Below are 16,704 nucleotides of genomic sequence, written 5' to 3' on the forward strand. Positions count from 1 at the left end.
GCTGTTGTGGTCATGATACTGGGGACACTTTGAGACATGGTGATTACGTGGTTGACCTCAATTCAATATGTCTTAATGTCTGTGCAACTGATGTAAATAATCATGACTGGTTAAATTATTAAAAAAATGCCTGATCTTTGATTTCCATGTTTTCGTGTCGCTTTCATTTTTTTCTAAAAAGGTTAATAATGCGACAAATATTTTTGGTTTTTATTAGCTCTATTTATTAGCTTTAACTGAAGCTGGAGCCGCAAGACATGGAGACATGAAAAGCTAGTTTCTGCCTAATACTAACAAATTCCACCTGTCATTATTAGAGCTTTCATACACAAGCATTATTTCATCTCATGTCTCTATCGACACAAGGGACCGATAGGGGCCATTCACATACAGCTTCAAATAGCACAAATGTCAAGAATCGCGTCAATCACTATGATGGAGTATTAGGGCCAAACTGAAAACCTTTTTTTTTTCCGTAATATATAATAGTCGTAATATTATGAGAATAAAGTTGTAAACTTTTGGGAATAGTCGTAATATTATGAGAATAAAATTGTAATCTTTCGGGAATAAAGTCATATTATCAGAATAAAGTCATAATTATGATTGATGCATTATCGCAGACGATCAGCTGCAACCTGTGTCAAGATGAGAATATTACGACTTTTAATATATTACGACTTTATTTTTGAAGTATTACATATTTTTTTCTCTTTAGTTTGGCCCTAGTACTCGTAAATCACATGCGTCACACAGAGATGAAAATATCTAAATTCTTTGTAATTCAGCAAACACTTTTAACACAGCTTTTGATACTTTTTTATGTTTTGATTGATTGAGCCACTCTCACAGCGTTCCCACAAAGCACAGAACTGAGAGCGTTTTGTGAAACTATTAATTTTTAAAAATGTTAACAGATGTTGCATTAGAAGGAAATACATTTTGTTTTGGAGCGCCATAGAATAAGAGACATGATAAAATGGGTAAATCAAGCCATGCTGGAGTTTCAAATAAGGATTTTTCCCCCCACTGCTGCATAATTACCATCTTAAAATTTCCTTTTATTATTACATGTCCTTATAGATCACATTTATTAATTAAGTCTTATTTGAGACACATTTCTTGATACCATGACTAGGTTTTAAATCACATACTGTATTTAAATACATGAGCAACGCAGAGGGACCATTACACTGTTTTCATTTGAGAAAGAGGGAGCAACTAGTTAAGTGAGCAGCTGTGACGTCATCTCACGTCCCAAATGTATGCTGAGCTGAATCCAGCCAGACACAGACCTACCAAGAGGAAAACAGAGCGGGCTGCATGGAGGAATATGGTGCATTTACTGAGCATCTTTGCAGACAAGAGAGCAACAGAGAGACACTGCACAGATCAGGTAAGAACCAGAACCTAAATAAAAGCCGGGTTAGACTATTCTCTTTTCACACACCCTGGTGCATCTGCAGCATCTGTCCACGTCACGTTACCAAAACAGTGGCACATTTTTGTCACAGACACAGACCCACGCAGCTCTGACAGGACACTTGCTATCAATGAATAATGAAATGTCCCACTGCAGGATTTTTGCGGACCTGCGAGTAATAAATCATGAGATGAAAATACGAAGAGAATCCAGGACAACAGGCTGCTGACAGAATAGTCACCTCTGCTGGCTCCGTCCACTGGGACGGGATGGGTGTGGCAGGTATAGCAGCAGACGCCACTCCATCATCTTTTCAATTATTTTCTCTGCCGGTGAAGGTCAGATCATAGATTGCGCAGGGCAGGTTGACGAGAGCTGTATTGATTAGTGGGAATCATTAGCAGTTCTCTGCTTGTCAATAAGGAAATAAATGAATTGCATGGGCTCCCTCGAGTCTTTGTAACTCTTTTGACCACCATGAACAAATATAGTGAACACACAGCATCCAAAGATGGCATCTCTGTTTACTACTATAGCTGGAGGGACATTATTGATTCTGCATGATGCAACAATTGTCAAACTGAACATTTAAAAATGAATACTGACAAGAAAATAATTAGATATATTGAATTAGATTAGCTTGTCTCTGCTTTCTTAAGCGAGCCACACTCGTCCCCTATTTGTGGGTTGACTCTGTATTTGCCCTCACCCTGACTGAAGGTCATGCACATGTATGTTGCAGTGCTGACACAACATGGTGGAAGTGGTGGTGGTGGTCATCAGAGGAGCTGTTTGAGGAGTGTGTGTGAAAGTGTGTTTACAGTTAAAATAGATGTTTGTCCCCACACGTCAATCTCCTCCTGCAGACAAGGAGGAAAACACCCATTTTCAAAGTCCATGCACGTTTGTTCTGTCAGTTTTTCGTGTTCTTTGTGAGATTATTTTTCCTTTACGTGAAAGCACTCACGTCTCAGCTCAACAATCAGAAACAAGTTTAAAAAATATACGCATATGCATGATGTAAAGGTGAAGAAGAAGATGTAATGGTGAGACTATAAATCTCACACCCTCCGGTCCCTAAGGAATGACAGTGACCTTTTCATACCAGAAAGGATGACAACACTTTTTCCACAACTCTGTCCATTCTACCACTCGCTCCCACTCCCTTTACCATCCCCATGCTTCAGGTATATGTGGGTGAATAAGATGAATCACAGCTCTGGTTTATTTAAGCAGAGTTGTTCTTCAAAACAGTGCTTACAAGGCATGAAAACCAAACAGTTTATGTTTCAAAATAATAATGAACAAACACACTTTGGCCTTTAAAACTTATTCCCCATAACATTTTTTACTTGTAATACTGTACCTTTTTTTTTGAATGACTAACTCCACATCTATTCTCTCCACAGGCATTAGTTATATTAACTGACATCAAGCTTGAAGAGCGATAACACAACATGGGAAGTTAAAGGCTTGTTTGATGATCTTACACACAGCCTAAACTGAGTCTAAAGTGCTGCAGCTGCACATTGTCAGAGGAGCGAGTCACCAGATGTGTTGTCTCCTGCAGTGAAAGAAGATTTTCCTCTGCCTGAAAGCTCTCTCGTCTCTGACATTTTTTTTTTTGCAGCAGCAACTTCCATAAATATTTACATGCCTTGTCTCGTGGCTGTGAGAAATGGAGAACACCTAATGACTCCTTATATGACCCTTTAACTCATGGTTTGCCTCATCGGGCCCTACAGGCAGAACTGGATGCTGAGGACTGTTGTGGTGCTTTTGGTTACTTTACAACAGGACAGAACTTGATCCAGAGACACACTCTTTGTTGTACAGTACCGTGCGCTGCACCTCCCTTTTCCCTGCAAGAGGAATATTATAATTATAGCAGAAGAAAATGATAAACACATCCTGCATATGAACACTCAGTCACAGGAATATGCATGGACTTAGCTCTGTGTTCTGTACGATAAATATCCTCTATTCATGATGATAATCAACATCATGTTTTATTGAACTTGCTGTTAAAAAAGTGCTTTATGAAAGTGTAATAGTAATGATGATAATAGTAACGTAAGCAAATACAACGATAAAACCCAACACAGGGTGGAATAAAATAGGAAAAGTCGATAGGTTGAAACCTTGTTTTAACTTTAAAATAATTAAACTGAAAACGCAAATAAAACAACACAGGGTGGAATAAAAAGAAGCTAGTCAGAGGCTAGAGTAATATCTAATATCCCTGATATCTAAGGGGAGTGTGTGCCACAGTTTAGGGGCGTAACAAAGGCAGCCTCCCCAATTTTCTTTTGACTGTTGTGGGGAACTTCCAATAACCCAACAGTGGACGAGCAGTAACGTTAATGTTATGATCATAACTCAGCTTTTTCCTTTTTATTTCGATATAGGTGGCAAATAGATGCAGCTACTGGTAGTGCTCATGTTTTTAACAGTGTTTAAATAGAAACAACTGCTATGTACTGTGATATTCTACACTATATTACACATAATATAAGCTTATTATTAAAGATACTTAAAGATAAAGATTTTCAGTGACATCATGTTGTTGTGACCTGCCCTCACGTACTAAATGCTACCTATCGTAAGAAATAACTTAAATGTGTAGTGTGTAGAGTAACTGTGGATTGTGTTTCTGTATAATCTGTCCCCTGACCTGTGTGCACACACACACACATTATGGGCTGTGTTGTGTGTTCTCAACTGGTGGACATGTGGACTGTGAGAGCGGGCAGGACGGAGCGCAGGGCCATGGAGATCACGCTGCAGGGAGGAGGATACCACAGAGTGACGGGTCTCCACTACATGTCGTCCTTCTCCGACGCCGAGGACTGCTGTGACGACACCAGCTCGGGCAGCTCTCTCACCTTAGACTGGCAAACTCAAGGGACCGATGTCTGACGCCTGACCGAGAGGTGTTAGCATCCAAAACATGGAAAGCAAACATCATGACATGCACAGGACATGCTGAATAAAGTGTGTTGATTGGTGTCAAAGAAAGAGAAGGTGTTGGAACCTGTTGTGCTTGAAACGCCACCGGCAATAAAAATCCTTTAAATGGGAGCTCTAAGGTGTTTAAATCTTCTTCTCCATTTTGCCATCCTAAAAAGTTTAGTTGGTCCAGTACTCTTCAAAAATGTTTTACTGGAGGTTTTTCTTCTATTTTTCCAGATTAGTTTTAGCACAGTGTTTAATCCAGGTTGAAGAGATATTTACAAGAAGCAATTCAACAAAGTAAAAGTAATATTAGTATGATGAGTGAAAATATTGTCTTCAAACTAAAGGCTCTACTGTCACATACAAGGAAATCTTGCCAAATCAAGAATCAGTAAATGATAGACAATTCATTTAAATAGAAATTAAAATACCATTAGGACATTTTAAATCAATACCTGTCAATACTTGAGGTCCATTTTTCTGATAATACTTTTGCATGAGTAAAATTAACTAATAGTAAAGTACTTGTGATGCCAACAACAACCTACATTCCTGACATTATTATCGATCATTTTATTGGATTATTACTGATGCGGAAATGTAGTCTTAGTTGACTTTATAATTGGTTGTGTGTGGGTCATATTGTATTATTATTATTATTCATACAGCATCATCATTCTATTCTATGTAAAATGGTGTTGAGCAATACTTAGGTGGATTATGGCACCAGTAGAGAAAATGTCCAGTGTTTTGCAACAAACCACGCAGCCCATGTTTTGCCAGCAGTGTTACACATGAATTCATTTTCCCAGAATGACCACTACGCAAATGAAAGGATTCTGGCTTCAGGCGTCACATAATCTCTCTCTGACTCAGACGGGCATGGCAAAGGAAATTATATTTTTGCGGACCGCATCACACAGAGTAATATGATTGATGTTTTATATTCAGGCAGAAAGGGTGGGGTTGAACGCGTCTTCCTGCATTTCTATATCATGTTGTGCAAAGACTGTTTAGTAGTAATTGGGAAGCCTTGTTCTATTTGCATATTCTAAAAATAAACAGTACAAACAAAACAAATAGTATGAATTACTGTTTTCCATTTCTCCAGAATGTGCCTTTTATATTTCTATCAGGAGCTGGGTCAGCTCTCCAGAGGCCGCCATTGCGTCCAAACATGCTCTTAAAATAGCTTTTAGTGGACAAACTACACTTCTTCTGAGTTTGATGCTAACTGAAGGTTCATAGGTTCTCCAAGACACTAGGAAGGGAAGGGTTAGGTGACGGATATCCAGCTGCTGTGCATGCAACTTCATCAATAAATGTTGCTAAGTTTTACACACTGTGCCTTTAAGTTCAGTAAATGATTTCTAAAAACATCTGAAATATGAAATAATACTGGTGAATACGGTAGCTTCTGTTTGTTTGTAAATCATTGGCAGTATTTAATGTCTTATTGAGGTTGTTCTCACGTTTATGTCCACATATTTTTTGATTGTTTTGTTTCTCTGTTGTCTCTTTTTTTAAGGTCATTTGTGGCTGTGGACTTTCATCAAGAAAAATGTTACCAGTCTCTTCGTACACGGTGCTCTGATTCATGGCTCCTTTGGGCCTGTGTCAGAAAAAGCTTGATCACTAATCCATGCATAATATGCAACTAATTCATCAACTATCTACCACACTCTGACTCGGGGGCGTGTCATACAGGGGATGACCACACCGCTGGCTGAGAGACATTTTTAAACTCTTACTTTAGTGAGTTTATGACCCTAATCTTTTAAGTAATAATAATCCTTAAAACTAGGGTCTGTAATTTTGTTGGTCTCATGTGTTCCAAAAGTCATCACTATATAAAGTTGTCCGTCTGTCTCAAAAATAAAAGTGGTGGGGGACCTTGATGGGGAAGGGTTTGATATTTTGCACTTTTTCACTCCCTCAAACTTATGGACTCTAGCTTCAGCTATGCTGTTCCTAATTAAGGCTACACTAGACTGGCCTCATGTAATTTAGCTTGATGTACGCGTTTATACTTATTATTTCATTTCTTACTCCGCTGCATTCATATTTGCCAAATTTAACTCTCTTATAGTCAGATTACAACAATAACACAACTCCTTCACCTTCACATTAATCCTTTATGAATTGTACAAAACAAGTATGGACTACTCCACTAAAGTTCCACTTTTCACAGCTTTGAGGTTTATTCAGGTCTCAGAACTGTGTGCATAACTTTTAAATACAATATAACAGATTTTATTCAGACTCTCAAAAACAGTTCACACAATGCTAATCAATATAGTACAGCGGTGTCCATAGTGACATTCCTGCGCTGGACACATAAAGTGATCCGTTATACGTCAAGACAGATCAAAGCAACCCCAACACTGTAAAGCCAGTAAAGCTAGTAAAGCGAGATGACTGCAAACTGGTTAGAGTCTGACTGAAAACACAAAGAAACATTTCACAAGTGGACTGTTGTTTACAAATTACTGGTTGTGCAGCAGTTTGATGGGATGAACACTGGTCTTCGCCTTTGCTGCTGCTATATACACACAAACGCTCCCTCGGTCAGGTCTGATAGTATTGCTTGACGGAGCCCCTTTTTTAAAAACAACAAGAGCAACAGCTGTCACATAGTGCAGCTTTAAGTGTGCCATGTAGGACACAAAGACATTGATATTGGTTTCACATGCTGCTGTGAATATGAAGTTTGAAAGGGATTTTCTAAATTGAAAAACGTGTATTATCTTTGATGAACCTTCTTCTTTTCCACGGACTCAGTGGGTGGAGAAAACGCCACTGACAGAAGTTTAAAAAAAAGCCTTCCCTCTGGCTCACTCTCACTTTCAGCAGCTTCACTCACTCACCACAGCTCCTGCTGCTCTCCTCTGCCCTCACCTCTCTTTGAACACACCATGGCGGTCATAAGGAACGAGGTTTTCTCCTGTTTTGTGTTCTACGCCGTGCTGCTGGTGGTGAAAATGTACACCATAGCGATAATAACGGGGCAAGTGAGGCTGCGAAAAAAGGTGAGTGTCACACTTTGTAGGAATCAGCGCTGAATTCTAATGATGCAGGAGACTCCATGATGATATTCATACTTTTTCTTTTATTTAAAATCTGTCCTCCAAGGCTTTTGCCAACCCCGAGGACGCAATGAGACACGGAGGTTTGCAGTTTCACAGAGAGGATCCATATGTGGAGAGATGCCGGAGGTGAGGAGTGGAACCGCATGCTTTTATTTTGATAAAACAAGTAATTAAGGTTTCAATATAAATGCAGTAAAGGTACAGGACTTGCATATTTAATAATGTTAAACCATTGACAGCATCATACCTAACATCCTATGCTATAAATAATGATGATTATTCAGTTTGTGATGAGGAATACTTTACATCAGGGCTGGAAGATATGACTAATAAATAATATCTTGATATATAGAGATTATAAGAGATTTGAACATTACTTTGTAAATACTTTCAAATAAAAAATAAAATATGTACAGTCATTCTATAACTTAATTCTGAATGATCTCTATTACATACTTAAATACCTTTAATTTTAGGTAATATCTGGTGTACTTCCTTGGCTTTTTAATATTATTATTATACATATGTGTGTGTAAGAAACAATGGCAACAATATGGTCACTTTCAGCTGCATCACAAAAAAATCCAGCTTAAAATGTAAGAATTTCCCTTTAAAGTGTTGCCTTGCCTCCATATATTCTTAATCAGCATTTCACTTAATATCATCAGTATCGTAATATTTGGTGAAGTGCTTCAACATCAGCGCTGCAACAGCATTTTAACCCTGGAAAAGACATCACAGGCTCCACATGACGACATGAAAACATCCCAAAACTGAGACAGTATCTTGTCTCATGTCTCAGTTTTGATATGATATTAATATACTACCCAGCTCTATAGTTTATGTGGAGTGGTTAAAAGGTTATACACCACAGGATGTTTGTGGCATGGTACAGAATGCAAGGATACAATTATGTAAATAATCTAGAGAAAATAGAGAAATTAAACAAATCTCACTTTAATATATCCCCTAAAAATCTCAGTGTCTCTGCAAATCTAATAAAAAAAATTCCATGTTGGTGCAACTCATGTTTTCCCTCTACTGATTTTGCACAAGAGTTGGCAGTCTGTCGTAGTTTTGCTTGGCTTCGTTTTAGCTTGTTATGAGCTGTGAGTGAGTGAGGAAGCCAGATGTTTTTTCTACGTGCTAAAGCTTTTCCTTTTGTTTTCCTTGTCTGTCCCGGACTACCCAAGATCATGTGATGGGAAACAACTACGCATTAGCAAATGCACTTTATTATGATGGTTCAGCTTCATGCTCTAACACAATCTGCTTTAACATAATCACCTCTATTGTAATGCAATCTTTCTGCAACAACTGCTGACAGAGCTCATTTCCTAGAAAAAATATTTATCAACGTTTATCCCAGTAAGAGGAGAGGAAGCAAAAAAAGTGTGGCTGATTGTGCTGCCTAAAGGTGAACATTTCAGGCTTCTGTGCTTGCACAATGCCAGTGAACTGAAAGGAAAATCCCTTATTATCCTTTTATTGTAAATGCATACGTCATTGTATGTCATCACTTCTTTGTATTGTCCACCGCTTTATCCTCCACATGTGGGTTGCTGGTGCCAATCCCAGCAGACAGTGAAAGGTGTGGGAACACCCTGGACAGGTCACTAGTCCATCGCAGGGTCCCTCACACACTCACACCTAAGGGCAATTTAGAGTGGCCAAACGTGCAGACTCCACAAAGAAAGATTGGGACTCAAACCAGCAACCTTCCACATGCTCCACTGTGTGACCCTTCTTTGCATTTTAATTATACAATAAATGTGTGTCTCATGTGTTCAAGGCCATAACTGGATGTTTTCCCCTCACAGGGCTCACATTAACGACATGGAGAACATCCTCCCCTTCCTCTTCGTCGGTGCCATTTACTCCCTGACTGGACCTTCGCTGACCGTGGCTCGCCTCCACTTCCTCATCTTCTTCCTTTGCCGCATGCTACACAGCTTTGCCTATCTGTTCGCCCTGCGAGCGCCGACCCGCTCTCTGGCCTACACCTTCGCACAGATACCTTGCGTCTCCATGGCGGTGCAGGTTCTCATGGCGGTGGCGGCGTACGCCTGAATATCCAGAGACGAGTGACTGACACAGAAGTGGTGCTCTGGCTCGTGAGTGGTTGGTTCTGGTTTGTGGTCTTTGACAGAAAAAGCAGGAGGTGGATACGGAGCAGATTCCTAGAAGAGGCTACTCTCTCTACTTGGATTTGTGAGGTTTTGTCAGTATTTTTTAGTGAGTTCACTTAAGTTATTTTGTACTGTACTCGTGTATTTAAAATGCATATGAAGGTCATGTTGTCTTATTTTTAAACCAGGATTTGTTGAAATGGAATTCAGTCTTAGACATTTGGCTCAAGCTGCTTATGAATGTTTTCAGCACAGCACTGTGTCAGTGTGTTGTCTCCTTCCCCCCACTTTTCACAAACCACCGCCATTCATGCGGCACTCCATTCACTGAGGCTTCATCCATTCATTTCCTGTGCGGAGATTTCATCTGTTGCATTAACATTTGTTTGCATTGCTACCTGCAACAAAAGGTATCATGGAGCCGGGCCATGGTGACTGATGATGTGTTGACAGGTTTTAATGCCATGCAGCACACGCAATACAAACTGATGAGTTAAAACTGTCTTAAGTGTCTTCTGGGGGAGGAAGAAAGGTAAACTAACGGAGTTTGGACTGAGAAATGAGTCTTAACAAACAACCAGCCAAGAATGGGAAAACTGTAAAAAAAAAAAAAAAATGTTTTCTGACGTGTAATATTTTCATTTGATCTGTGAAAAACATTTCAAAACTGTTGCTGTTCAAATATAATGATAATAATTTATTATCCATTATAAAACGAGTCATGCTTTACAAATGAGTAGCTTTAGTTGTCCTTTCATGTGAGTAATTTTGCTGCCTGGTCGTGCAGTGACAGTATGTTCTGGTGGCAAGGGGAAAGGGGCCCCACTTTGTGCGTGTTTGTGTGTGTGTGTGAGACAATCCAACAGTCTGAGGCTCCGGCATTCCTTCACCTATTATGTAAAAATCTTTGGACAGTGGACAGTGTGTTATGGGAAGCCATGAGACTTGAGGGACAGTCTGACCGAGGGTAGGAGCATGTTTGCTTTGTGAATCCAACAGCACAAATGTCTCCACACATTATGAGTTAAATAGTTTCTGTCTTACTTTGGCTGCCACACACTGTTTTCCAGTCATCCTGTATCCAGTGATTTTCCTACCAGTGATGACTAAAGTTGGAATTACAGAGCAGCAGTGTTTGTTGTGTCATTATATTTGTCATTTTTCTTTGTAAATAACTGAACGTGGGAGGACCATTTTCTTTGAGTGAGTGAACCTTAACAATACATATGATCCAGGGGAAACATAAAGCTAATAACATGTAAGAACCAGGGGTGTGTCTATCTCCTGTGCACTCATGAGTGGTCGTCTCAACCTGCCTCTACCTCCAGGGTGTAAGGAAACAAGGCATGCATCCTACTTCCTTTGCTCCTCACCTCTGCTCTTAGCTGATGAACTCACAGGAACTGACTCACTAAACATGAGGGATGCAGTATCTGAGTCCAATGCTGCCCACATGTACTTGTACTTGCAAAACTACTCTGATATCGCTGCACCTTATATCACTTTACGGCAGATGTGTCAGCAGTTTGGAAATACTTTAAGATAAGGAATGATGACACAATTAGAGCAGACTGCAACCCATGCTCTGCTATACTGGATTTGCAAAGAATCTGCCTCTAAATATTAAGTATTATTCATTTTAAACCTTATTCAATCTATCTATTTCTATATTTTTATTTACAAAGATGTGGTGTTCCATTTGCAAACAGGCTGTCTTCTAAATTGTATCTCGATGTAAATACCAGGAAATAAAAGCTGAAATACTGATGTCTTTTATAATATTATTTTTAATGTTAAACCCAAATGTTTTTAGAGAACAGCAAAAATAAAAAGGAATTGGCCTCACACAATACTTGTGGAGTATCTAATGTATTTTGTTCACAATCAAAGTGAGGCAAATAAAATTGATTCTCAAAATAATTTTCTGCGTGCAAATACTTCAAGTACAGTAACAAAGTATTATAGTTATTTATATTTCGAGCAACTTTTACTTCACTACATTTCCTCTAACTATCTTTGTTACTCGTTACTACCAAATAAAATCAGAAGAAGAGTTGGTAATGGTCTGTATTTATAAAAGCTTTTCTAGTCTTGAGATGCTTTACACTATAGGTTTGCCATTCACCCATTCTGGCACTTCAACACGGGGTTAAGTGTCTTGCTCAAGGACACATATAGACTAGCGGAGCCAGGAATTGAACCCACAGCCTTCCAGTTGAAAGACAACTCACCCTACCACTGAGCTCCTCACTTTTTAATACTTTTACTTCTAAAAATTCAGTACATTTTATATCAAAAAATTACTTTTGATACTTAAGTACAGTAAATGTCACATACTTAAGCGTTTTACTTAATATTATAAAAAGTGACTTCAACTTTTACCAAAGTCATTTTCTGGTAAGATTCTTGTAATTTTAATCAAGTATGCCTTTAAGGTACTTTATACAAGACTGGTATTATTAAGTACTCAGTATCGACAAGTACTCAAATATAAGTGATCAAACGGAAAATTCGATTTAATAGACTGATTAACAGAAACATTAAAGAGAACTTTCTTTTATTCATGGCAACTCTTTCTTTTCCTGCTTGGTGATCAGATTATGTGGGATGTCTCTGTTCATTTGTCTCTTTCAATAAGAAGATGGCGCAGTAGCGCTGTATCAAGCAATAAACTAGGCGAAAATGTACTTTTAGTGGATACATCATATTGCAGTTGCATTATTATTTATCTCCACCCTGTGGCCACACACAGTGAGGACTAATCATTAATTTCCTCATGCCCTGCACCTCATTGTTAGCCTGCATTGCAGCCCAGGTGTGTTTTTTTAATGAGACCTTTTTGCATTATACTAAATGCCACTGTGTTGCAGTTACTTTGACTTTGTAGAAAATAAACTTTAGATGGTCTGAGAGCAGCTTTTTTATTGCAAAGTTGTAGTGACGTGTCCTCAAGAGTTCCATGAGATAAAAAAGTTTAGAAACTCAAAGATCAGTCATATGTCGGTATTTTCCTGCCACATGCATAGTATGAAGTCAACAGTACACTATATTAGTGCAATGCAGTTTGAATGCATGGAATAAATGCTTTACCAAACAGTAAGACAAATAAAAAGAGATAGAAAATGCAAAAATATATGCTTTTGATCCACCGTCTTGATTTAAAACATCTCAGCAGCTTTTATGAATATACCATGAAAAGTGCTTTCACCTCTCCAGACGCAACATAGTATTGGTTTTTCCTTTTTCTTATTCATCTATTTAACAATGACAGTCACAAGATGACCAGGATTTGTTGACTTTATGGTTGTGTGTGTCTTTTTTAAAACTCCCCTTATTGCCATGTATCTGCTTTTTCAAACATTTTATAATATGATAGCAAAATTCCCTATTGTGGACTAGGTACTGGATCCTATTTGTTGAAAACATCTACCTGTGTGAGCTGCACAGGAAACCGAATACTGCTGTTGAAAATAAATTAATTAATAAATTCAAATAGTTCAAACTTCATAAATATTTATTACATATCAATAAACAGAATCAACTACTTTCACAGCAGTGGTCTACAGCACTTGTTTAAAATAACTGCTCAAATAATAATAATAATAGTTATCATCATCATCATCATAATAATATAGTTCAGTTTCATTTGAGGCCACATTTGATACACAAACATTTACAAGTAGTACTTGGCATTAAAAACGATGGCAATACAATTTTTTAAGACACTTGGTGTTTTTGTTGTTGTTGTTTTTTTTTGTTGATTTTTCCTTTGTTTTGATATCACAGAGAGGTTCAGCAACAGTCTAAACAGTAAGGTTTAAATACAAAAAACCCAAAACAAACAAAAACAAACAGTAAAAATGCCAAGGGGAGGTAGAAACAAAGAGTACTTGACAAGAATACAGAAGAAAAAGGAACAACCGATGTGAGAGAAGCAGCGCTCCCCCATCACCCACACTCATTCAGAGCAATAAGGACTTTATATTTCCTTTTATCCCTTATTTCTTCTTCCCTTATTTATTTCTTTTTTCTTTTTAGCTTTCTGTGTTGTTATAGTGTTGAATGGGGGTTCACACTGACACAGGCAGAACTGAGGAAATGCATGAGGGGGAAAGGAAGAGGAGGCTCATGCAAGATCTGAAGGCTGTTGTTTTGCCAAATCACCACATGGAGGCGCTCTTATACCGACATAAGCATAGTCACAACCACTGCTCCCAGTTTTGCTTTGCTAACTCTGAAACCTGACGGTGTGAGTTAAACAGCCCCACACGTTTTTGACCTGTTAAAATTCGGAACTACAACTGTAACTCAACAGTCAACAGAGTACGGAAAATAACCAGTTGTATCATTGAGAAACATAACCCCTTTATCTACGTTTAAGAACAAACTTTTCAAGACCGAACCCTCTGAGCTTCTGCCACTTCATCAGCCCCCGCGTCACTGCAGGTACTTTATACTGCCAGTCACGTAATTGCGGTTAATTGTTTGCACCTGGGCTGCACCTGGCGGCTGCTGATTGCCCAAAATGATGCAACGCACTTCCCCACTTTTAATGGGAACTCAACTGGTTTTTACACATTAGTTCAAAATGCGCTGTTTAGCGTGAGGGTAAAAAAAAAAAAAGTGTATGTTTTCTGTGGTTTTGACCAAGAACTTTGCAATTCAGAGAAAAAAAAAAACATTTATGAAGGAATGAAGGTTACTTCAGATTAATGTCATGGTTGATATCATGGTGTATTACAGGCAACCGAGTAGAGAGACTTTAATGAAATATAATGCATTTAACTTTGTGAAAAAGGCAGCAAACATTTGACTTTGAATGCACTACATAAAAGTAAAATTAATAGTAATTTTATTAGGTTTGTATGGTGTTTGTATCTGGTTGCAATCAGCAAAAAAACCAAAACAAATACATGGAACAACAAAAGCAAGTAGGTCAGGGTTATGGTTGAAAATCATCTTATTAATCTCAAGTGAGATCACTTCATAAATCAGAATATGGGATGTTTTTTTTCTGATTTTACACACCACTGTGTAAATGCAGCTTTAAAATTCCGATGTTGGCTCACAATAATAGATAATTATTTGAATTTAAGGACACAGAACAATGGTATTTCATTGAAGTGAGTCATTCAATTTCAGGCATTTGAGTTTTCTCAATTGTAATTACAACTTTGGTGTTGATGTGAATGTTATTACTCCTCAGAAAGCTTGTGTTTCAAACTGTGTCCAAAGAAGTCGACATTGGCAGATAAAACAAATCTACCAGTCTGAAACTCAAATTCAGATTTACATCACAGTCAGCTATACGTCCATTTTTAGGTATATTAAAGAAAGGATGAACAGTTGCGGGTTCTGTGATGTGGGATCTGACCAAGAACCTGGAAATAGAATTAACGACATGTCTGATTTTGATCCGTATTGATTAGATACATGGTGGTAACAGTAGAATGGAGTGACACCAGTGTCTACTGAATTGGCCCATTGCTCAAAGGTATAAGTCAGTATTTTACAGGATTACAGGATTTTAGTTAATATGTTCATGCTATTTCATTCATATTTTCTCTTGGGAGAGGATTTTTAGTCTGGTGGGTTTCCGAATGTGTTTTCCAATGCATTGGGCTCTGTGTAATAACAATGGGACTACTACAAAAGGTGACTGCCTTTTTGCAAGATCCACATACAATCATTTTATTTTCATTATGGGAGTAGTCATGACAGTATTAACCTTTACCATTTTTATTACATTATAATATTTATGGTTATTTTATTTTTGCCTCAGCCTTCTAATTGTGTCTCTTGGTGAGCCATTGTACTTAATCACACATAACAATCCAGTAAAAAAATTCAGATTTTTTTCCCCCTTTAACATCAACACTTCTGTTGTCTAAGGCTGTGCCTCGTTTATGTGGTTGTTGTTGGTATAATGTCACAGACCTGACGGTGCAGAATACACAAGACTCATAGCAAAGGTGCGCCATGCAGATTTAAGGTCGCCTCATTCTTGTGGGGTAAAATGTTTCAGCACATGTGGCATTGTGAGCGTGCCTCCAGTAAGTGACAGGAGTTGTGGGGTCTAATGCTGACTACAATCATGGCTGCTACTGTCAGACACCAATGCAATGTTCGCTTTTTGAGGGGTAGGATGGGGGGGGAAATGGCACTTGTGGGAGACTTTGCCTCCAGCCCTGTCTACCTGTGTGCTGTGAATAAGGACAAGAATAAGGACTAATATGTGCAGAGAGCATAAAAAGTTTTACTAAATATGGGAATAAAATGGATTTTTATAATATATTTATAAATATGCAACACAAGCATAACAAGCACACAAACCTGCCACTGTGTACGCATTTTCATGTATAAACAGATGTACACACACGCACACACACACGCACACATATATGCATATCATACAACATTTGAAAGTGGATTGGAAATAATCACATAATATACAACACATATTAAGCTCTAGCGACGTCCGAGCGCAATATAACAGCAGAGACTTTTCCCGTGCCTTGGTGTATCGATTTACATTCAGACTGTGGTTTGGGATCAAACCCCTGACGGTATCTCGAAAACTGCTGCAGAACTCTGAATAAACCACGGCGTCTCGCACAAACTCAACCGCCTCTTTGGGTAAGTTGCTGCAGGGGCAACACAAACACCCAACACACAGTGGCTCAGGGACCGCTCACAAAAAAACAAACGCACACAGACACAGCTTCTAACTCCCACTGCACCCATTTTGTCCGACTGAATGGAGAGACCCCAGACACAGGGATATAAACATAAGACTGCCAAGAACAAAGGTTCCAAGTAACAAACAACAACGTAAAAACCAACCAATCAAACTAACAAAATAATGGTGACAGTACAGGAGTGGGTGGGCAGAGAAGTGCATGGTGGGATTGTCTTCACTTTAGGTCCAGGACATCTTCTTCAAAGGATGTAGGGAGGGCAAACACACTGGCGAGAGGAGGGCTCTCCGCCTGCAGCGCCACCTTCTCTGGCTCAGCCTCCGAACTCGTTGGGCAATGCAGTTGGACATCTACGTCCACTTCAAAAGACTCTGATGCTAACCTGCTGTGGACAGAAAGATAGAATTCCA

The 16,704-nt window shown here is 38.7% G+C and overlaps 2 protein-coding genes and 1 long non-coding RNA gene across 17 annotated transcripts in view; 2 read left to right on the top strand and 1 right to left on the bottom strand.

The window, feature by feature from the left end:
• Positions 1-589: 589 nt before the first annotated feature.
• On the top strand, positions 590-4,514 carry LOC122787124. The gene is made up of 2 exons (XR_006362542.1): positions 590-1,396; positions 2,833-4,514. It is a non-coding gene; the product is annotated as an uncharacterized LOC122787124 (long non-coding RNA).
• A 2,717-nt stretch (positions 4,515-7,231) lies between these two features.
• Positions 7,232-10,184, top strand: ptges (prostaglandin E synthase). The gene is made up of 3 exons (XM_044053621.1): positions 7,232-7,407; positions 7,511-7,593; positions 9,288-10,184. Exons 1-3 carry the CDS (start codon positions 7,294-7,296, stop codon positions 9,535-9,537), a joined length of 447 nt encoding a protein of 148 aa, XP_043909556.1. The 5' UTR covers positions 7,232-7,293; the 3' UTR covers positions 9,538-10,184.
• Positions 10,185-13,092: 2,908 nt separating this feature from the next.
• The window catches only part of garnl3 (GTPase activating Rap/RanGAP domain like 3), a 69,920-nt gene continuing 66,308 nt past the window's right edge, over positions 13,093-16,704 (bottom strand). For 11 of the 15 annotated variants that reach the window (XM_044011936.1, XM_044011932.1, XM_044011934.1 and 8 more), the window contains one exon: positions 13,093-16,679. In XM_044011936.1, the coding sequence (XP_043867871.1) occupies positions 16,511-16,679 (169 nt within the window). In that variant the 3' untranslated portion in view covers positions 13,093-16,510. The remainder of the gene's footprint in view (positions 16,680-16,704) is intronic. The other 4 variants (XM_044011946.1, XM_044011938.1, XM_044011943.1 and 1 more) reach the window with 1 other exon arrangement.

The sequence above is a fragment of the Solea senegalensis genome, linkage group LG21, assembly GCF_019176455.1.
Source record: "Solea senegalensis isolate Sse05_10M linkage group LG21, IFAPA_SoseM_1, whole genome shotgun sequence".
In the NCBI taxonomy this organism is placed as follows: Eukaryota; Metazoa; Chordata; class Actinopteri; order Pleuronectiformes; family Soleidae; genus Solea; species Solea senegalensis.

Coding starts and splice junctions, on each gene's coding strand:
- ptges (XM_044053621.1), top strand. CDS start 7,294: ATGGCGGTCATAAGGAACGAGGTTTTCTCCTGTTTTGTGTTCTACGCC. Junction 7,408..7,510: donor AAGTGAGGCTGCGAAAAAAG/GTGAGTGTCACA, acceptor CTGTCCTCCAAG/GCTTTTGCCAACCCCGAGGA. Junction 7,594..9,287: donor TATGTGGAGAGATGCCGGAG/GTGAGGAGTGGA, acceptor TTCCCCTCACAG/GGCTCACATTAACGACATGG.